Source organism: Daucus carota, chromosome 3 (genome assembly GCF_001625215.2).
Source record: "Daucus carota subsp. sativus chromosome 3, DH1 v3.0, whole genome shotgun sequence".
Taxonomy (NCBI): domain Eukaryota; kingdom Viridiplantae; phylum Streptophyta; class Magnoliopsida; order Apiales; family Apiaceae; genus Daucus; species Daucus carota.
Window position 1 is genome coordinate 59,201,026 of NC_030383.2, and position 22,845 is coordinate 59,223,870.

The 22,845-nt window shown below is 34.1% G+C and overlaps 4 protein-coding genes and 2 long non-coding RNA genes across 6 annotated transcripts; 4 read left to right on the forward strand and 2 right to left on the reverse strand.

Moving 5' to 3' along the window:
- Positions 1–348: 348 nt before the first annotated feature.
- LOC108212806 (putative ripening-related protein 1) lies at positions 349–1,113 on the forward strand. The gene has a single exon (XM_017384519.2). The coding sequence runs from the start codon at positions 400–402 to the stop codon at positions 964–966; it is 567 nt and encodes a 188-aa protein (XP_017240008.2). The 5' UTR covers positions 349–399; the 3' UTR covers positions 967–1,113.
- Positions 1,114–4,365: 3,252 nt separating this feature from the next.
- On the forward strand, positions 4,366–5,117 carry LOC135151348 (putative ripening-related protein 1). Its single transcript, XM_064089725.1, has one exon. The coding sequence runs from the start codon at positions 4,416–4,418 to the stop codon at positions 4,980–4,982; it is 567 nt and encodes a 188-aa protein (XP_063945795.1). The 5' UTR covers positions 4,366–4,415; the 3' UTR covers positions 4,983–5,117.
- Positions 5,118–6,342: 1,225 nt separating this feature from the next.
- Positions 6,343–7,070, forward strand: LOC108213936 (kiwellin-1). Its single transcript, XM_017385723.2, has one exon. The coding sequence runs from the start codon at positions 6,375–6,377 to the stop codon at positions 6,939–6,941; it is 567 nt and encodes a 188-aa protein (XP_017241212.1). The 5' UTR covers positions 6,343–6,374; the 3' UTR covers positions 6,942–7,070.
- Positions 7,071–7,208: 138 nt separating this feature from the next.
- On the reverse strand, positions 7,209–10,342 carry LOC135151349 (uncharacterized). The gene is made up of 3 exons (XR_010290170.1): positions 9,885–10,342; positions 8,354–8,540; positions 7,209–7,551 (listed from the first exon to the last, which is right to left on the reverse strand). It is a non-coding gene; the product is annotated as an uncharacterized LOC135151349 (long non-coding RNA).
- Positions 10,343–12,447: 2,105 nt separating this feature from the next.
- On the reverse strand, positions 12,448–15,513 carry LOC135151350 (uncharacterized). The gene is made up of 3 exons (XR_010290171.1): positions 15,123–15,513; positions 13,592–13,778; positions 12,448–12,790 (listed from the first exon to the last, which is right to left on the reverse strand). It is a non-coding gene; the product is annotated as an uncharacterized LOC135151350 (long non-coding RNA).
- Positions 15,514–16,770: 1,257 nt separating this feature from the next.
- LOC108212807 (uncharacterized protein At2g27730, mitochondrial-like) lies at positions 16,771–20,555 on the forward strand. The gene is made up of 4 exons (XM_064089726.1): positions 16,771–16,892; positions 18,133–18,250; positions 19,709–19,747; positions 20,160–20,555. The coding sequence occupies exons 2-4, from the start codon at positions 18,143–18,145 to the stop codon at positions 20,358–20,360; spliced, it is 348 nt and encodes a 115-aa protein (XP_063945796.1). The 5' UTR covers positions 16,771–16,892; positions 18,133–18,142; the 3' UTR covers positions 20,361–20,555.
- The last annotated feature ends 2,290 nt before the right edge of the window (positions 20,556–22,845 follow it).

The window sequence follows — 22,845 nt, forward strand, 5'->3', positions numbered from 1 at the left end:
TTTTCATTTTTGAATTGATGTAATCAGAGCTTATTTAATCAATCTATTAGCCAACTCTTCAATTTTACACAAAAGTGTTAGCCCATACCCTTCTTCAAAGTTCTTTTACACATCTATTATAAGAGAAGTGTATTTGAATTTAACTGCCGTAGGTGCAGCGCAGTCGCTATATGTCTAAAATATGGGGAAGCATTTGGGCGTGTGTGCTACGATTGAAGAGACTACGTTGAGGAATATTATGCAGACCATAGTTTCACCCCCATATTACCTCTCCAGGCTAGTAATTTACTTGGCTTTCAGCACAAACTTGGCCTTTTGTGCAAGCGCAAAAACTATATATATTAACTACTTCTTCAATGCTTTCATCATCATACAATTTCACTACTGATTCCAAAGAAAATGAAGAAATTCAGCATAGTGATATCTATTTCTTTATTGCTTACCTTGTTCATTGCATGTTCTCTTGAGGTTGATGCTCTTTCCTGTAGCCCAAGCGGCAAAATCAGGGGAAGAAAGGCACCACAGGGGCAATGCAACCGCGAGAATGACTCTGATTGTTGTGTTCAAGGAAAGTTATACCCAACTTACACATGTTCACCTCGGGTAACTGATAACACCAAGGCAACCTTAACACTGAATAGTTTCCAGAAGGGCGGAGATGGTGGGGGTCCATCAGAATGTGATAACCAGTACCATGATGATGACACGCCCGTCGTGGCATTATCAACTGGATGGTACAGCGGAGGATCACGATGCCTGAACAAGATCACTATCAGTGCTAATGGTCGAAGCGTGGAGGCCATGGTTGTGGATGAGTGTGATTCAACAATGGGATGTGACGATGAACATGATTACCAGCCACCTTGTCCGAATAATATTGTTGATGCTTCGAAAGCTGTGTGGAAGGCCTTAGGGGTGCCTAAAGATAACTGGGGCGAATTGGACATTACTTGGTCTGATGCATAGCCAGAGGCGTAGTTGTATTTCAAGTATCGTTTTATGCTGTGGTTTCTTTATGTACGTTGATGTGCGATTGTATTACTTATGAGTTTTCTCTGTCTGTATATATGAATTAGTTTCTTATTATGTAAGAAATACACTGCTTTAACTTAAGTTCACTGATACATAGTATATCATATAAGCTGAAATTAGCTCAAACTTGAAGAGTACCGTAACGACAAAAATCTATATACACCAGCAGAAATTGCATAAAGAAGAACTTAAATTATCATCCTCGAGCAAGACCTTCAGTCAAATTGTTAGTGACCAAATCTTTTAAATCCTTAAGGTTTTAGTAGAAGTAACTATATAGAGTATATACTATTAATGCGAACAGGAGTTTCTACCATTTTACTCGAACATAAATAACGTACGCAGTATTTATCCAATATGCAAAACTCCCAGAAACTTAAAAAAGTTAAAAACAGAATTCTGCAGATTGGAATGACATAGCAGTGAAGAGTTGTAAGTACTACTATTTAAAACTGATATCAAACAAAAATGGATTATGAGGTTTTCAATAAGACAAAACTTGTTAATATGTGCAGTTCCTCAATATAATTTGGCTCATAACACAAATAAATTACAACTACAACGTGTCTTTTTCTCCGCATTGTTTTTAGCTACAACCCCCCACGGATCAACCCCCTATACAAGGATTATAATAACAATAATAATAAGGGATAAAATGTACATGTTATGAGTCTCTTTTGTGTTTTAACTTACATGAACTACGTACTGAAATGTAAGTAGGACCATAGTTTCGCCGCCATGTCAATGCTCTAGGTTGGAGAAATACAAGGATTTGAACGCAAATTCAGCAATTTGTGTTTACAGAAAGTGTATATATCTCTGATCTGTATCCTGCATGCGTGAAATATCTCAGTAGTATAGAAAAGTTAAACAAATAGACGGATTCAGAGAATGAAGAATCTTAGCATAGTAATATCTCTTTTGTTATTGCTTGCTTTCTTGTTCTCATTTTCGCTACAGGCTGATGCTATATCCCTCAGCCAAAGCAGCAATATACCCAGAAGAAATAGCCAAACCGGCAGATTCAGGGGGAAACGAGGTAAAAGCTGGAAAATCCAACCCGGAGAATGGAACTGATTCTTAAGGGAAAGTTTTCCACAACTTACACATGCTCAAAATGTGATCACCTTTACCATGATGATGACAAATCAGTTTACATGGACAAATCTTAATTAGTTTCCATTTTCATTATTTGTATATGCCTGATTCATCATCTGAGTTGTATACCACGGCCATAAGATATATGTTCTTGAGGTGTATGCATGTGATACACGTTTTAAGACCCCTGCTTTTAAATACCAAAACCTTCGCGTAGACTCAAACGAATATGTGCACACCAACTATCACCGTCACTAATATAGAATAGGCCTTTAGCGTCCGTCAGGCCTTTAGTGTCGGCATGTCAGCGTAGTATATGAACGCGACGTTATAGGCAGGACCTATTACGTCGGGTAAATAGTCAACGTGTCCCTGTTAAAACCTTCCTCCGCCAGCCAGCAATGCATCTTTCACAATGTCGTTTCTGTTTATAGCATCATCGTATGGTGCACTCAGAAACAGGATCACAGAAGCTAGATTCAATCAGGGGTGGGAGTGTTGCAATAATTTGTTGTCCAAAAAACTTGAACTACTGAATTTAAGCGGAACTATATGACATGTTATCCCCAAAAACTGGAGCATAATCAAGGCCTTTAATCAAACTGTTATTAATTACCAGCTCTCTTAAAACAAGAAGTTGCAAGTAGATGCCACTAGATGTAAATTATTGATACAACATTTCTCCAAACTCATGAAATACTCTTTGATATCTCTTCAAGATTCAGCTTGAGATTCAGAATAAAATTTTCCACACGGGGTACCCCAGCCAACAGCAGGAATATTACTACTCTGTGACAAATAGACAAGGCTCCTCCAGGTCGGTTACAAAATTCCACTAAGGCTGTGTTAATTTTTAACATATTTTCTTTTCTATAAATATTTACTATTAAATAGTTTTATTAAAAAATTAAAACAATTTGTAAAATTATATTTTATAAAAATCTTAACGTGTGAGACTCTTGTCCTCCACAACAGTGAACGCATGGGCACAGCAGGAGTACTATTTTCGCAAAGCAAGCAGAAACATTTATCATTTTATATCATTACATATATCATTACATAATCATTACATGAGAACCATTGCTAAATAGGCCAAAGAGTAAACAACTCATTTCAATATAAGATTGTAGCAAAGAAAGAATGTTGTATAAAAAATATTTTAGGAATTAAGAATTAATACGATAATAAACATTTTCGAGTGTTACCTCTGTTAATTTTTACTACCACCTTCAATTTACAAGTCCATTTTTATGGAAAAAATTCAAATTAGTTGTCTAATTAAACTTTGAGATAGTATAGTTCTGTATTAAATATCCTAGATCACCTATATTTCGGATACCCTTTTCAAATCAAAATAATAGTCTTACCTTTTACTAACAATCAAATTGATCAAAATTATATCGTAAATAAAAAAATCAATTCTTTTTATAATTTTAAAAAGCCGGAAAATGCATGTTAAAATATATCGAATATAATTTTTAAAATATTTCTTGATTATATAATGTGTACAGTGTTATAAAAAGCAGAAATCAGACTTAATCGGTGAAGTCACGGAACAAGTATTAATCAGAGATTAATTGAATTGATCGGGGATTAATCGGATAGATCGGTGATTAATCAGAGATCATTTAATCAGTTCAGTGAGTTACAAATCAGGGAGTGACCAAATATGATTAATCACCGATTTTTAGAACAAAGAATGTATATAGTTGGTCACATTCTAGTTTATTTGACTAAGTTAAGTCAAAAGTTACATGAATGTTATTTTGAGATATATAGATAGAGTATTATTATATCTGATCAATATAATAAATATGACTCTAAATAAAATTCTTTCTAAAAATCAAAATTTTCTAATATCCTATTTGTTTGCAAGAGTATCTGATATCTAATTTGAAAAGAAGGGAGTTAACTTTTTCACTCATAGAATTTTTAGTTCTGACGACACCTGATGCATATGTCTGTAAAAAAGGAAAAAAGAGTTCTTCCCTCCCTCAATATAATTATGGTTAACAAAGGGCCGTGTTGGAAGTGCTTGCAATGACATGGATGAACGTTTGTGTGTTCTTACTTGTGAAAACTATGTATACTGAAATACTACTAAGACCGTAGTTTCAGTCTGATTTTGTTTACAGTATAAAATACTTAGATTTGAGCACAAACTTGACATTTTGTGCGCGCAAATTGTGTATATATTAACTACTACTTTAGTCATGGTTGTATCAAATATCTCAATACAACAAACACATATAGAAGTTAAAGATCCAAGTATACAGATTCAGAGAATGAAGTGCCTTGGCATAATTATATCTCTTTCGGTTTTGCTTACTATCTTCATTGCATGTTCACTTGATGTTGATGCTCTTTCCTGTAGCCCAAGCGGCAAAATCAGGGGAAGAAAGGCACCACAAGGGCAATGCAACCGCGAGAATGACTCTGATTGTTGTGTTCAAGGGAAGTTATACCCAACTTACACGTGTTCACCTCGCGTAACTGGTAACACCAAGGCAACCTTAACTCTGAATAGTTTCCAGAAGGGCGGAGATGGTGGGGGTCCATCAGAATGTGATAACCAGTACCATGATGATGACACGCCAGTCGTGGCATTATCTACTGGATGGTACAGCGGAGGGTCACGATGCCTGAACAAGATCACTATCAGTGCTAATGGTCGAAGCGTGGAGGCTATGGTTGTGGATGAGTGTGATTCAACAATGGGATGTGATGATGAACATGATTACCAGCCACCGTGCCCAAACAATATTGTCGATGCTTCAAAAGCTGTGTGGAAAGCCTTAGGGGTGCCGAAGGATAATTGGGGTGATTTGGACATCACTTGGTCTGATGTTTAGCCAAGTTTTGTTTCCATATCATATATTTGTCCATGTTTTTACCCTTTTTTTATCATGTTAACAGTGTGCCTGATGTATTACATATTTTTATTTGAGTAACTGTTTCTGTATATAAGAATCAAATTTTATCTAAAATGCCAGAAATATGACTCCTTAAGCTTAAGTTTGCCTATACAAAGCACTATATATATAGCACTTTGCATATGATATATTGGCTCCAAGGCAAGCAAAAATTCGCTTAAATTAACATAAGAAGAGAATAGATCAATCACTATACATATAGCACTTTGCAAATGATCTAAAATGACAGGTAGCATATCGGACCTGACCACCAAAAACCAAAATCACATACAAATAACATTTTTAACAAGAACATGAACTAATATGGTTAGAGCCGTTTGAATATGATGTCATCAATCCAGCGATAAACAACCATGCGACATTATTCACAGATTATTACAGCGATTATTAAACAAGTGCATTGCAAGCTAATTGAAACTGATCTCAAATTTCCAACGCACCTCCTTTCTCTCATTCCTTAAATCACAATAAGAAAACTCTTGAGAGTACTTATATACAAACTTTGATACATATTATTCATACATATATGAAAGAAGAAAGATTTTAATGGCAATCAATCATTTATCATGTTTACAGCCTTTTCTCTGTTATTTGTTAATAATTTGTATGGTTAAACCTTATTAATTTAACGATACATTTTACTTTGGCTTCTGGCAAACTTGCATAACCAGGGGATATAGTCATGCAAAATCTTTTTGCAGGAATCTAAGGAATTTGTTTAACAATTTACTTGGATGAATATTATTGCAGAGTTGTCTGTTAAAAGGTTGTATGCTCTTGGTTTGCAATTCTTATATTGTCCGTGTGGTCATGAATAGGAATATTTTTCTTTCAATTATTAGAATATTAACATATATTGTCAAAGTTGTCAGGATAAGGTTTCTAGATTATGATCTTTTAGAAAGTAATATGAAATTGTTCTAAACTTGAATATATTACCAAATTATGTGATTTGAAGTTATTATTAGTATAATTAACTTAATGTCTTGAATATTACCAGAAGGGCAGTGCTCTAGCAGTATCATGCCCTTTCCCTTGTAGCTAAATGGAGAATGTGTTAATTGATCATAAGCATTTGGGCGTGTTTGATACGCTTGAAATAACATGTATATTGAATGTTTGTGTGTTTCTTCTGGCGAGAAATATTAATTTGACAATAATTTCGTCCCAATATTAGTGCTCCACATTAGTAAAATACTTCTATTTGATCAGAAATTTGGCCTTTTGTGTGTGCAAAAAGTATATATATACATGGTTCTTTAATCTGGAATGCATCAAATATTGCAATACCACGAATAGACAAATCGAGAAATGAAGAACCTTAGCATAGTGATATCTTTTTCAGTATTGCTTGGTTTCCTCATTGCATGTTCTCTACAGGCTGATGCTCTTTCGTGCAGCCCAAGCGGCAAAATCAGGGGAAGAAAGGCACCAAAAGGGCAATGCAACCGCGAGAATGACTCTGATTGTTGTGTTCAAGGAAAGTTATACCCAACTTACACATGTTCACCTCGCGTAACTGATAACACCAAGGCAACCTTAACACTGAACAGTTTCCAGAAGGGCGGAGATGGTGGGGGTCCATCAGAATGTGATAACCAGTACCATGATGATGACACGCCAGTCGTGGCATTATCAACTGGATGGTATAACGGAGGGTCAAGATGCCTTAACAAGATCACTATCAGTGCTAATGGTCGAAGCGTGGAGGCCATGGTTGTGGATGAGTGTGATTCAACCATGGGATGTGACGATGAACATGATTACCAGCCACCTTGTCCGAATAATATTGTGGATGCTTCGAAAGCTGTGTGGAAGGCCTTAGGGGTGCCCAAGGATAACTGGGGTGATTTGGACATTACTTGGTCTGATGCTTAATTAGGTTGCATGCATGCAGTTTCACATATATGTTTTGTCTTATTTTTCTTTTTCATGTTGTTGTACTTGTGGCTGTATCGTGTGTAAGTTGTTTATATGTGTGAATATATGAATTAATTTTATTACGCACTTAATGTGGCATCCCTCAAATCCGGGGGTCTGGATCTGGTGCCACGTGTAAATAAAAATAATTTAAAACCTGTATTTTTGAGCCACTAAAAGAAAAACAATTTAAAACCAGTATCTTTGGAAGAAAGTAAAAACAAGTATTTCTAAACCTGAATATTTTTTTTTTAAAAGAAAATGATTTAAATTCAAAATCAATTTCACCCCCTGAAAACAGGATCGCACACAGATTACAGCATTGAAATCAGAAACTAAAACTCTAAATTCTTAATTACAAATTAAACTACATTATCAGCTAAACCTCGATAAGAAGAGTAGCTGATAACCAAATAAACAAATCTAATCTCCAACTGAGTTGAATTGCAGAACTCCAACTGCATCTATTCTTAATGACATCGCCCTGGATACTCTACCTGACCATCTGCTTGAAATTCAACCACTTGCAATCCTTGCCTAGTCTTAGGTGAATCATCTTTATTCCTAGCTGAAAAGGGTTAGAAGGAATAGCAAGAATGAGCAACAATGCTCAGCAAGGATATGATAGGTGAAAGCCACAAGATGTACAAATTTAAGTGAATCAAAATGTTTGAAGTAAAAGTAAACTCTGGATTAAATAATGACGATGTAAATCAACAATTCTGTATAACAGAATAAAATGGTATACAATGGAAAAACAGTTCTGCATCAATATATGAATTTAAAGCTGTAGAGATAGAAATGAATTCCATTATCTTTTGAACATAAGATAATCTCCTTTGAAACTAATCAATATTTAATTGGGTTTAAATAAGACACCTGGCTATAACAGATGATCAGTCATGCTATAGTCCATAAACCAAGCTTATTCAGCAAGGTCGACAAATATTACGAATTCCGGTAATCCGGGCTGAAGGAGCCACCTTTCACGCTGGGCCGATGTCTGAGCCTCTTACGCAAAACTACCCAATATATTAAATTTAAAAGCTACAGCTTTAACATGATTTGAGAAATTCAAGAATTCAAGTGGTCGGTCTTGTCAAACAAATTTCTTTTGTAGCAAATCAAAATAATTACTACTTTTAGTAGTTTGAAAATCTTTTATGAAAATCGAAGTTTTGATAACGGTTCAAAGGTATTATCAATTCAACTTACTAGACATGCTTCACAAGAATGATGTTAAGATAAAAATGAATCATGTTTAAAAGAGATTTCGGGATCAAGAGGGATAAAAATCTCTTACTCTTAACTACAAGAGAAGGATAGAAATACTTGCCTCTAATTTGCAAGAGAAAGGTAGAGGTACTTGCCTTAATTCCGGTGTCTTGCTCAGATTTCTAATAACACTATACACCGCCATATAATTCCTTTCTGCCAGCTTCTGACAAGATTCTATATATAGCAATCTCTGCCTAACTTCAACTTGCAACACAATCTAGCTATTTCTGAATAACCATTTCAATCACTTCTCGATCAATGCCAACGTCTCGTTCAATTCTATGTAATGGCAAAATAGTATTTCAGTCGTCGGATCAGACGGATTAACTAATTCCGAAAAGCATTAAGACCTATATATATCTACCCTTCGCATATACATACCACATATTCAGATAAACACATAGCACATAGTTCCACAATAACCCTTTTTTTTTATAGCCACTTAAATACTTAAAATTTTCTAACAAAATTTCGGCAGCACCTCCTCTATTTATCGGACTATCCACCTGTTTTCCTATACTATTCAACAAGTAACCAACTCAAACCAAATCAATAAACCAACAAGTACTGAACCAATATCAATTAAACACAATCACTATTAAACATTATTAACACTAACCTACCAAGTATAACCTCATATTATGCACTAACAAAGAAAGAAAACTAGAGCAAATAGTTCAAATAGCCCTTACTCTATGATTTTTAATAAATTGAAAACTTATCGATATAATATGAAATTTTTATGAGATACTCCTACACATTATTCCAACCTACAATAAAATTTTCAGAAAGAAAATCCAAGCTTAAAGCAGTAAAACAGGCCTGTCAATCAGGCACCAGAAACTGCTTTGCAAAACCAGCCAGACGCTAGAATTTTTAATAAATAGAAAAATTGGTCTGATTGTATAAAATTTTAATGACATATTCCAGATACTAACATCCAACTCTGGTAAAAATTTCAGAAGCAAAGCTCGAGTTTAAGGTAGCAAAACAGGGCATGGAACAGGACACGTAAACTTGCCCAGAATTTTCTGCGCATACCATAGTAAAACGGTCATATCTCCTGGCTCGCTAATCGAATCGATTCGATTCTTTCGCGCACATAAACTAGACTCTGAGGAGCACATAACCACAGAAATATTAAGCATATAATTCGACTCTATAAGCCCAGAATTTTACTGCAAACAGATCAGCAGCAACCTACAATTCAACCGATTATGTGTAAATCTAAATTTTTAGCCCAATACTTAAACTCTTAAAACACCATTCTGAAAACATTTACACAAAATCTCAGACCTTAAAACTTGAATACTCAGTTATATATTCCCATAATTCAAGTACCCAAGTCATCCGATTATACTACTAGTTGGCGTACTAATTATAATCAACTTACAACAATCAATTCAAATGTCAATTAAGCACACAATTCAATCATACAATTACTAAAACCCATCTCAATCTCAAAAATTCAATTCACCTCCATTTACCAGCGTTAATCAGTTTATATACATACAAGCACACATAAATCGATTATATAAATCAATTTAATCTATATAAACACAACACCACATATATATACGTCCATATAGAACTGATTTGACAAATAGAAATTAAGCTTTATACCCACTGATTTATAACTGGTGACAGGCTATGGTGGTCGCCGGAAAGAGGAAGTACAGGCGGTGGCAGTTCTGGCCAGGAGAGAAAGCGGCGGCAGAGACCCGGCGGTTGCAACAGTGACAGAAGGAGAAAGAGCATAAACACAAGATCAGGAGTGATTTGGGCGAGAAGAGAGACGTGCGAGAGAATGAGAGATTAGAGAGAGACGAGAGTGAGAGATTAAAGAGAGACGAGAGTTGTGATGTTTCCGCTAAAGAAAATAAAACAGGCGGTGGATGAAAAGTATTAAACACGTGCAAAGTTTTTGAGTTGCCACGTATCTAATTAAAACTGCATAGTCAATATTTTGAACCCGCTATCCAACTAATTTTCGAAATAACTCGCAACAAAACCTTTCCCGACAAGTTACAATAACATTTTTATAAATCTCTAAATATCATAAAACTAATAAAATAAAATTTTTGAGATTTATCGAGTACTTATGAAATTCATACGAAATTTAGAAATTAATTGCGTTCAAGAAATATTTAAACATCAAACTTTTACAAAAATAATATTTTAAATATTTTGAAAATTCTTAAAAATATTCATTATCATTTTCAAGTAATTAAAAGAATCTTTTTCAAATCATTTTTATATTTTTAGAATTCATTTTTGTATAATCCATTTTTAAGGAAATCATAAATATTTATAAAACACAACATAAATCACATCCAGATAATAAATTAAATCATAGAACATGTAATTCACATATTTAACATGGTATTCAATTCAAAACGGACAACAAAATTTCGATACCCTAATGAATCAGAAAAAAAATAATTTAAACAGATACTTTCGAGAATTATCAAACTGAAATGAAATATTGAATTTTATTCCTCATCTTCTGAAAATCACAAATAAAATAAGAAAATAATTTTGGAAAATCCGGGTCGTCACAATCTACCCCCCTTAAAAAGATTCCGTCCTCGGAATCGGCGAGAAGCAAACTAAAGCGTACGATCTCTATAATTTGTAATACTCTTTCTTTGTGATGTAATATTTTTCTTGATCGCTGCCGGATACCCCCGCATTGTCATCTGCTTTTATCCATGATACTTTCTACTACGAAGTCTTAATTCATATTGACAACTTGATTGGCATACCTCCAAACTATTAAAGATAAAAAGAATTTTGAAGATTTAAAAGTATGACAGATTTCATATATCGAAGCAAATGTCACGTGATTATGGTCATATAATTATGAGTTTGTTGAGTAAGTCTCATTTGAATGAGAGAATAACTGAGAGACCAATATGATCTAAAGAACTCAGTGTTGCGTGTCTAGATTAAGACACTACTAAAGGTAGTTAACCTTCTTGTGTATACAACACACACAAGTGATGGCGTCCCATCCAACTTCTATCACACAGACAGATAGTCCTTGTGTCCCCTATAAGTAGGGTTGTTCACCTCAGTTAAAGCAGAGAATATGAAAGGGTCCAAAATTACCAAAAATTGAATAGATTCCAAAAGTGCTACAGTAAGCACACGTATCATTTGAGAACTCAAGTGAGAGGGAAAAATATACCCTTCATCAAATGTCTTTATGAAAGTGATATCAGAACAAATCAATGTTGAGGAAAGAAATCAATATAACCAACAAAGAGGAAGGTATTGCCAGGATTCTCACAGATGTCTTCTTGATCGATTCCTTTGATAACTCATTTTGATTCTAATGATTCTTCTCGACGTTCTTAGTGATCACTTGCATATATTGTCGTTGACTCGCAATAGCCTCTGTAGATTTCGTCACTGATATCCACGTAGTAGTAAGTTCTATCCAGCTTTATACGATCATCACCATAGAGCGTTGACATATTAACTTGACATAGGTACTAAATCGAGTAATCTAACACGAATTCTACATAGCTCTAACGCTCACTACATAACTATATACAAATCTTTAAACTCGGGCTTGTTAACACCTATATTCTCTCACCAATTCTATATATTCCTGACAAGAATCAAAAGGTGACTCTACAAATAATACTCAACACTTGGCAGATACTACAAAGGATACATTAGACTGTCTGAGAATCTCTACTAGTCCAACCTCAACCGGTTCTAATTTAAAAGTTCTTCTGATAGTCTAATTCTGACCCTCTTAATATGATATAACTATAAATAGGTCAATATACTAGGTACCGGAAGAACAAGAATTAGGGATTGTGGTGTCTATAACTATAAACACTTAAACTTAATCGTCTAGCTTCATTTTATCCTGCTCAGAAGGATTATCCCCAAATAGTCTTACGATACCTCTATGTGAGGTTACACCACTAATCTTAACTTACCCTATGTGAGATTTCACTTAACGTGTCTCTCTTATTAGACAAATTACAACCTACATTCCGATTTCAATAACTTATAACCTGTAGCTCTGATACCAACTGTGGCATCCCTCAAATCCGGGGGTCTGGATCTGGTGCCACGTGTAAATAAAAATAATTTAAAACCTGTATTTTTGAGCCACTAAAAGAAAAACAATTTAAAACCAGTATCTTTGGAAGAAAGTAAAAACAAGTATTTCTAAACCTGAATATTTTTTTTTTAAAAGAAAATGATTTAAATTCAAAATCAATTTCACCCCCTGAAAACAGGATCGCACACAGATTACAGCATTGAAATCAGAAACTAAAACTCTAAATTCTTAATTACAAATTAAACTACATTATCAGCTAAACCTCGATAAGAAGAGTAGCTGATAACCAAATAAACAAATCTAATCTCCAACTGAGTTGAATTGCAGAACTCCAACTGCATCTATTCTTAATGACATCGCCCTGGATACTCTACCTGACCATCTGCTTGAAATTCAACCACTTGCAATCCTTGCCTAGTCTTAGGTGAATCATCTTTATTCCTAGCTGAAAAGGGTTAGAAGGAATAGCAAGAATGAGCAACAATGCTCAGCAAGGATATGATAGGTGAAAGCACAAGATGTACAAATTTAAGTGAATCAAAATGTTTGAAGTAAAAGTAAACTCTGGATTAAATAATGACGATGTAAATCAACAATTTTGTATAACAGAATAAAATGGTATACAATGGAAAAACAGTTCTGCATCAATATATGAATTTAAAGCTGTAGAGATAGAAATGAATTCCATTATCTTTTGAACATAAGATAATCTCCTTTGAAACTAATCAATATTTAATTGGGTTTAAATAAGACACCTGGCTATAACAGATGATCAGTCATGCTATAGTCCATAAACCAAGCTTATTCAGCAAGGTCGACAAATATTACGAATTCCGGTAATCCGGGCTGAAGGAGCCACCTTTCACGCTGGGCCGATGTCTGAGCCTCTTACGCAAAACTACCCAATATATTAAATTTAAAAGCTACAGCTTTAACATGATTTGAGAAATTCAAGAATTCAAGTGGTCGGTCTTGTCAAACAAATTTCTTTTGTAGCAAATCAAAATAATTACTACTTTTAGTAGTTTGAAAATCTTTTATGAAAATCGAAGTTTTGATAACGGTTCAAAGGTATTATCAATTCAACTTACTAGACATGCTTCACAAGAATGATGTTAAGATAAAAATGAATCATGTTTAAAAGAGATTTCGGGATCAAGAGGGATAAAAATCTCTTACTCTTAACTACAAGAGAAGGATAGAAATACTTGCCTCTAATTTGCAAGAGAAAGGTAGAGGTACTTGCCTTAATTCCGGTGTCTTGCTCAGATTTCTAATAACACTATACACCGCCATATAATTCCTTTCTGCCAGCTTCTGACAAGATTCTATCTATAGCAATCTCTGCCTAACTTCAACTTGCAACACAATCTAGCTATTTCTGAATAACCATTTCAATCACTTCTCGATCAATGCCAACGTCTCGTTCAATTCTATGTAATGGCAAAATAGTATTTCAGTCGTCGGATCAGACGGATTAACTAATTCCGAAAAGCATTAAGACCTATATATATCTACCCTTCGCATATACATACCACATATTCAGATAAACACATAGCACATAGTTCCACAATAACCCTTTTTTTTTATAGCCACTTAAATACTTAAAATTTTCTAACAAAATTTCGGCAGCACCTCCTCTATTTATCGGACTATCCACCTGTTTTCCTATACTATTCAACAAGTAACCAACTCAAACCAAATCAATAAACCAACAAGTACTGAACCAATATCAATTAAACACAATCACTATTAAACATTATTAACACTAACCTACCAAGTATAACCTCATATTATGCACTAACAAAGAAAGAAAACTAGAGCAAATAGTTCAAATAGCCCTTACTCTATGATTTTTAATAAATTGAAAACTTATCGATATAATATGAAATTTTTATGAGATACTCCTACACATTATTCCAACCTACAATAAAATTTTCAGAAAGAAAATCCAAGCTTAAAGCAGTAAAACAGGCCTGTCAATCAGGCACCAGAAACTGCTTTGCAAAACCAGCCAGACGCTAGAATTTTTAATAAATAGAAAAATTGGTCTGATTGTATAAAATTTTAATGACATATTCCAGATACTAACATCCAACTCTGGTAAAAATTTCAGAAGCAAAGCTCGAGTTTAAGGTAGCAAAACAGGGCATGGAACAGGACACGTAAACTTGCCCAGAATTTTCTGCGCATACCATAGTAAAACGGTCATATCTCCTGGCTCGCTAATCGAATCGATTCGATTCTTTCGCGCACATAAACTAGACTCTGAGGAGCACATAACCACAGAAATATTAAGCATATAATTCGACTCTATAAGCCCAGAATTTTACTGCAAACAGATCAGCAGCAACCTACAATTCAACCGATTATGTGTAAATCTAAATTTTTAGCCCAATACTTAAACTCTTAAAACACCATTCTGAAAACATTTACACAAAATCTCAGACCTTAAAACTTGAATACTCAGTTATATATTCCCATAATTCAAGTACCCAAGTCATCCGATTATACTACTAGTTGGCGTACTAATTATAATCAACTTACAACAATCAATTCAAATGTCAATTAAGCACACAATTCAATCATACAATTACTAAAACCCATCTCAATCTCAAAAATTCAATTCACCTCCATTTACCAGCGTTAATCAGTTTATATACATACAAGCACACATAAATCGATTATATAAATCAATTTAATCTATATAAACACAACACCACATATATATACGTCCATATAGAACTGATTTGACAAATAGAAATTAAGCTTTATACCCACTGATTTATAACTGGTGACAGGCTATGGTGGTCGCCGGAAAGAGGAAGTACAGGCGGTGGCAGTTCTGGCCAGGAGAGAAAGCGGCGGCAGAGACCCGGCGGTTGCAACAGTGACAGAAGGAGAAAGAGCATAAACACAAGATCAGGAGTGATTTGGGCGAGAAGAGAGACGTGCGAGAGAATGAGAGATTAGAGAGAGACGAGAGTGAGAGATTAAAGAGAGACGAGAGTTGTGATGTTTCCGCTAAAGAAAATAAAACAGGCGGTGGATGAAAAGTATTAAACACGTGCAAAGTTTTTGAGTTGCCACGTATCTAATTAAAACTGCATAGTCAATATTTTGAACCCGCTATCCAACTAATTTTCGAAATAACTCGCAACAAAACCTTTCCCGACAAGTTACAATAACATTTTTATAAATCTCTAAATATCATAAAACTAATAAAATAAAATTTTTGAGATTTATCGAGTACTTATGAAATTCATACGAAATTTAGAAATTAATTGCGTTCAAGAAATATTTAAACATCAAACTTTTACAAAAATAATATTTTAAATATTTTGAAAATTCTTAAAAATATTCATTATCATTTTCAAGTAATTAAAAGAATCTTTTTCAAATCATTTTTATATTTTTAGAATTCATTTTTGTATAATCCATTTTTAAGGAAATCATAAATATTTATAAAACACAACATAAATCACATCCAGATAATAAATTAAATCATAGAACATGTAATTCACATATTTAACATGGTATTCAATTCAAAACGGACAACAAAATTTCGATACCCTAATGAATCAAAAAAAAAATAATTTAAACAGATACTTTCGAGAATTATCAAACTGAAATGAAATATTGAATTTTATTCCTCATCTTCTGAAAATCACAAATAAAATAAGAAAATAATTTTGGAAAATCCGGGTCGTCACAGTTAATCTTATTAGTAAATTATACAGTCATTCTCGATAAACTGAGTGTATTTAAAATTTGTGAAAAAACTAGCTTGGACAAAAGTTGCGGCATGGAACAAAAGCTGATTCTAACTTGTAATTCAGAAGGATAGAGAAGGTGCAAGACAAGCAAACACACAATACATTCTCTTGGGCAGGTGTATTAACATTAGAAGACTCATTTGAATCGAACCTGGTTCGCAGATTGATTTACATGAACAAACGTCCCAAGTTGCCTCCCAATAAGAAGTCGGAACCGAAAATTAAAAATCGATCTGATTTAAATATTTGGGTTCCGGTTATATATAACTGGCAACTGACCGATAAAAACTAACCAAACCCGTTATTAAAACAATAAATAAATAATAAATATTATATATAAAAAATATGTAATAAAATATATATTGTGGACTATGGTTATACATATTATTTTCATCTATTTAAAAAAGTAAATTTCATCAAATTTGAATATATATATAAATTATGTCATTATTATATAAAGTTTGAATATAGATAGTGTAATATTCTAAAAACCAAAAATTCAGAAATTATTTAATTTAGAGTTTTAGACAATTGTGTTTTTTTTTTTTTACAAACAAAAGTGATTTAAACAATTATATTTAGATGAGGGCAAATTGGTAAACAAAAAATCAGAAAATAGAAATAAAAAAAAAAAATGGTCATATATTAGAGGTCTGTTTCTGGACTGTTCTCTGAGACAAGCATCCAAAGCTCATCTCTCTCCTCCACAATCTCTCTCCGTCTCTCACTCTCTCTTGTGTACAGTTCCACCGCCAACGCCAAGCTTTCTCGGTAACATATACATCCATATATATGCAAATAATTGATTTGTTCTGTTGCTTCTATTAGTTACCTTATATTTTTGTGCTTAATATCTGCTTGTAGCTTAGGCTTTGTCCGATTCAAGCTTGTTATCTCTCTCCCCCTCTCTCTCCCTCTCCCTCTCCCTATCTCTCTCTCTCACACTCTTTCCTCTCTCTCTGCCTCTTTCACTCTCGCTCTCTCCCTCTCTCTTCATCTCTCTCTCCCCTTGTGCGTGTCATAGTCTTAAAGTTGAAGATTATCCATATGTTATCATTTTATGTAGTTCGTGTTATAGCATATTTGCGATGCAGTTGAATTCTCTGATGTTCGTAATGTTTTAAACTTTAATTGTGTTACTTGATAAGTATTCGAAACAGAACAGGTCCTGTGAAAGCGTATTAGCATAAGTCCCGTAGATAGATGTTTTATTTCCGTGAAATTTGAATTGCTTGCTACAAAGCAAGCTTGTATTTACTTGTGACTTGTCAAACTGAAACTATGAATAGTTATTTCGAGTGTTTGGCTTAATTTTGGTTGATATACTCTTGAGCATGATATTGGTGGTTCTGATTCAATATATTTAGGTTGTGCTCACTTCATGTAATGGAATGAGGGGAGAATGGAATGAAAAATTATATAGAATTTTTAAGGAGAAAGAAGAAAGTATGAGATAATGGTGACAATATATGAATGTAGTTAATTTTTTTGTGAGAAAGATTGTGAAGAAACATGATGTTGAAATGGAATGAGCATTCCTTCCAAAACATGTGGGTTAGAGTTATAGTTGAAATAGTAAGGTTGGAATGATTGAAAGAATGAAAATTATATACATTTTCTTTGATAAACACCATTTTAGAATACAAAATTCATTCCATTCTCCCTCCATTCCATTCACTCCAAGTGAACACAGCCTTAAGCTCTTCTGTATATGCATCCAGTACTATTGTGTGGTATTGTTTAGTAATCATTCTCGTGATTTTTTATTTTTCAGTGTCTTTTGTTCGTATTCGATCTACATTGATTAACTGTCAGGCTTTGTAAAGCTTTTATGCTTTCATGTCACTTTAGGGGAATAAATGATATAATACTATTGGTCCAATAGTATTGGATTTAATATTTTGTTTGAAGTGATGATATTGTTTTGTTAATGATTTGATATTGATGTATTATGCTTGAGATTTGGGTGGTGTTTGATAGAATCTAGCATGATATTTGCCTAATTTTGTAGGGAAACAGCCATGTCATCAAAATCAAGGGTGCTTGCTAGGGTCGTGTCTCGTAGGTTCTCAAGTAGCGGCAAAATATTAAGTGAGGAGGAAAAAGCTGCTGAAAATATCTATATTAAGGTACTTCATAGCTGGTGCTAATAAGCTCACTCTATTTATATATCCATGTATCAGTGTGTCCCTTCTTTAGTGATTTGCCTGTTCTTTTCTGCTTTATCTATTGTGGTCGACTGGTCGTTTCTTTCTGATTTGGTTAGTGAGGATGATTTTATCATTGTACATATTGTTGTGTACATTTAATGGTACTTGTGAGTTGTATTGTTTATTTACTTGCTAATTATCTTGGAAGCCTCAGCACTTGTGCAAGTTGATATGTCCTAAAATTGTATCAGCTTATTGTCCTTTGCACTTAATTTTTTTTTTATCTTAATGCAATAATTGAGGGTCTGGTACTACAGACATGGTATGTGACTGTGGATATATATATGACATGTTTCACATGTGGTAGATATGATTCAAGAGAGTTTTGAAAGAAGAGAACTGTCTATGTTAAGTGTCTACATATGATTTATCAGAATCATTTTGATGTTATACAATGATGACATATAGTGATATCGGTTTATACTTATTATGATACATTCAACTATGTGTTTTTGGCAAAAATTGCATTGGTAACACGTTGCCTAGTTTGCTTAAAAATTTAACTAAATATGGGAGTACCTTCTCCAAATAATAATTTATGAACTTAAAATTTTTATGACTAGAAAAATAAAATTAAAGAAATGAAAAGGAAAAGGAAAGTGAATTGACTGTTGACATGTCAAGGTGAGATAGCAATCCAAGTAGGAAGAAAAAGGAAGATGATGCAGTGGCCATCATAGTTCATACTTTAAAACTCCGGGTTAATTATTCTTTTTTTGTGGTCATAGAAGCTGCGAAAATTGCTTCCTAAATATTGTCCTTGACAGTTGTAAGGAGTTTGTCAAGTATTGTACAAGTTGTCAATAAGATATAACTCAGAGACTAGTCACAAATTTTTCTGGTAAATTCGTGAAGCCAGTGATGATATTTATAATTTATCTTAGATATACTCAGTTGATAATATTTTTAAAATTTTTAATATATAATCGACCTGTTTTAAATCTGTTGTCCTGAGAATATATCTTTTAATAAGCCAGTTTTTGTTTTTCATTGCGCTATACAGGATATACTATTTTATCTCTATATATGTTCGTACATTAGTTGCATTCTCTTTTCACATTTTTGTTTGTTTTGGGTTTCAATGGCATACAAAATTTTTGTGCAAGAATTTAATGGATTTGTCTAACGATGTACTTGGAAGAATATTATTATGGACTTTTATGTTAAAGGTTACAAGGTCTTGGGCTTGGATTTTTGTATTTTGTCAAAGGTGTCATGAATAGGAACATTATTCTTTGTTATTATTATAGATTTTTATAATTGTCCAAGTTGTCATGACAAGGAAAATTATTCTAGACTTGTGATCTCTTATAGAGCTCTATGGATCTTATTTTCATATTCTGATTTGTAACTTGAGATCATTCTCCTTGAATACAGAAAATTGAAAAGGAGAAGTTGGAGAAGCTCGCACGTAAGGTATGCTCTGACTACCATACTTTATTGCTAGTCCAGTTTTGCTTTTGAATTGAGTGTTTGTATTTTGCTCGTGGTGTGGCACTCTTATAAGTTGGTGCAACTCTGCAACCTGAGCAATAGCATAATAACATTAACTTGAAAAAGGAAATTCTTGATATGGGTGAGGCACTGTAGAAGATTTTATTTAATGACTTGAGGAAAGAAATCAGCTATGCTACAATTTGTATATCAGTTGCCTTTAACAACATATCATTTGTCCATTGGAGCTACAGTCTTCTATCAATTTTGACATTGAAGAATACATGAAGCTGTATTATGTGAAGCCCAAGTTCTAAAGTAGTTAAATTCACCCTAAGATCTGACTCTAGTCCTATGCCAGAAAATCTATATACTGTTGATGATCTGTTTTCAGGGTCCTAATCCAGAAGAAAAGCCACCAACAGGTTCGGCAGACTCTGGATCTGCGTCTGAGGCTAAAGCTACTGGACAGAAAGCAGGAGACTCAACTGACAAAACCCGAAACTATGTAGTTCTGGCTGGAGTTGTTGCTGGCTTGGGTGCCTTGGGGTGGTATTTTCAATCAAAGAAGAAGCCAGAAGAGGTCCAAGGCTAGGTGATTTGGACGTTATGCAATCGCCTTAACATAGTTACTTGTGATGAAAAATAACAACAAAAAAACTTTAAAACATCTTAAGTTTCTGTTCTAATATTTTAGTGAAGTGTGAATGGCAGAACTTCTAGGTGTTATCACCAATACAATCTTGTGCAGAGTTTTAGCCATTTTAATGTTTCACAACTTATCGTTGAATGTGTGTTTTCTCGCTGGAGTGTCCTTGGTAGAGTTTTAGCTATTATTACATATCTCAACTCATGGTTTCATATGTGTGTTTTCCAGTGTTGTGAATTTGTTGTTCGGTGTTCATCCATTCCCGGCATGAGAAAGAGAGAACAATATCACTAATACTACTATTGATCTAACTAGTGTGTATTGGCTACATACTTATCACATGACAAGTTGGTTCTTATTTATAAGGCAAGTTAATTGTACATGCCTTTCAACAGAAAAAAAAAAAAACGAAAGAAAAAAAGTTTCTTATTTGTAATGAAATCACTTGCTGACTACTGATGGGCTACTCAACAGTAAAAATGAACAGAAATAAGTTGGTGTTTCTAGGCACAAGCTGGCTCATTCTAGCTTATATAAGATTCTAGGCTAGCTTATGAAAATGTGAGAATCGAGCAAACTTCAAAAGGAAAGGGATGAATTCAGCCGTGCAATTCACTTGCCAGTTGCCATATGATTATAAACTTAACTTCTGCTCTTCTGTCTCGGTATCGTTTGACCGCTGGACAATCTAAAACAGACATAGGAAGTTCATAGAAGATGAAATGCTCAACCGTGTGGAAATTAGGGGGTGTTTGGATCATGAGCGGGAATGGGAATGAAGGGTATGGGGATGGATATCCCAAAGGGAGGGTAAGGAGTGATTTATCTTTCAAGTGGGATTGGGGTTTCGTTTCATGTCACAAAATTGCTAATTCAAATGCCATGGATTTGAGGTTCTGATTTACGTTAACCGGGCTCATTAACCATTAACCAAATGCTTCCTTACACTTCCACTACTGCTATGTTCTTAAGCCTCTTTCCATTTCAAAGAAGTTTGTGCATCACTTGCAGACCCGAAGAATAAAACTCAACTGGACACTGAGATTTGGACCTGGAATAGTGGAATTCTCTCGTTTTGCTTTATTTTTGAGACTACTCCATTAGATGATATATTTAGATGTAACTTTTGGTTTTTTGAATGATTATGTGGAAGTCTATAAATTAGACATCCAGGAATTTGATTTTATGATTTGCATATTGATCTTAATATTCTTCTGCCACATCGGAAAAGAAATTTGCTCTTGTGCCTACAATCATAACTTAATAGGTCCCTTCACTTGGAATTTTGCATACTGTGGTTAAACATTTCCAGGTTGGAATGATTAGGCTAGATCTGTCCGAGTATCTGTATAATGACGCGTGGTAGGAACTGGTAAACAGCCTGCTCTACAAGTCGGTTGTCGAGGTCACTGTGCAGAATCATGTTCCTTCATCTGGAGATAAGCTTGCAAGGTGCTAAATATCACTGTAAGTCACTGTCTAGCACAGGTTTCTGCTTTTGCATTGTTTGATATTTTCCGGGCATCTTTCCTTTATTGTCTTTTATCTCGTCATCTCATCTTCGTAGGAGGATCAACTTGGTGGTCAAATATCTGGACCTGTTCTACATTCCTTATTCGTCCACTATGAGGTTTTATTTACCTATCATTTTTTTTAATGGTACCATATGATTGAATCATAATTTATTAATGTATTTTTTAAGTTCTTATGTAGTGACAACATTGTAGTAGAATCAAACCTTTTAGGGGGGGTTTTGAATTGTGAGTAAGAATGGGAATCGGGAATAGGAATGAAGGGTAAGGGAACAAGGGGTATGGAAATGGTTATCCGAAAGATAGTGTAAGGAATGATTTATCCTGGGACTGTGGTTCCCATTTCATGCCACAAAATTGCTAATCCAAATACCAACACATGGATTTGAGGTTCCGATTCCCGTTAACCAGGCTCATTAACCATGAACCAAACACCTCCTTAGTTCCCTTCAAATTCTTTATTATCGAATACTGAATCTTGAACAGGGTTGTAGGATGCCCCTTGATCTCCTTTCTGCACTTCTTTTACCTTAAACTTGAACTGAACTACTAAAGTATACTCTAGTATGCCGAACAGAATTTTAGACTTTAAACTTGAATACCTTATGCCTTCTTAGGCTCTTAGCCATTACACTATTACAGGTAGGATTAGTTTTAAGTTTGCTGCAGCTTAAATAGATGAAATCTTGCCCCCATGTTTGAATTTCAATTCAGAAATCTATTCGACTTCCAATTTATATTGCTTTTGAAACTGGGAATTCTGATTCCTATGCCAGGATGCAAATATGAAATTGATGGTCTTGGTCTTGCATCCATTGGGGTCAAAAATTTTGGTCGTTTTATTTTGAATCTTACAAAAGAAGATGATTGCAATAAACAGGACATGTCAGAAAAATTTC

Excerpts from the sequence above, each read along its gene's own strand:
- LOC108213936 (XM_017385723.2), top strand. The coding sequence starts at position 6,375 with ATGAAGAACCTTAGCATAGTGATATCTTTTTCAGTATTGCTTGGTTTC.
- LOC135151348 (XM_064089725.1), top strand. The coding sequence starts at position 4,416 with ATGAAGTGCCTTGGCATAATTATATCTCTTTCGGTTTTGCTTACTATC.
- LOC108212806 (XM_017384519.2), top strand. The coding sequence starts at position 400 with ATGAAGAAATTCAGCATAGTGATATCTATTTCTTTATTGCTTACCTTG.
- LOC108212807 (XM_064089726.1), top strand. The coding sequence starts at position 18,143 with ATGTCATCAAAATCAAGGGTGCTTGCTAGGGTCGTGTCTCGTAGGTTC. Across the intron at positions 18,251-19,708 it reads CTGAAAATATCTATATTAAG|AAAATTGAAAAGGAGAAGTT; the intron begins GTACTTCATAGC and ends CCTTGAATACAG. Across the intron at positions 19,748-20,159 it reads TGGAGAAGCTCGCACGTAAG|GGTCCTAATCCAGAAGAAAA; the intron begins GTATGCTCTGAC and ends ATCTGTTTTCAG.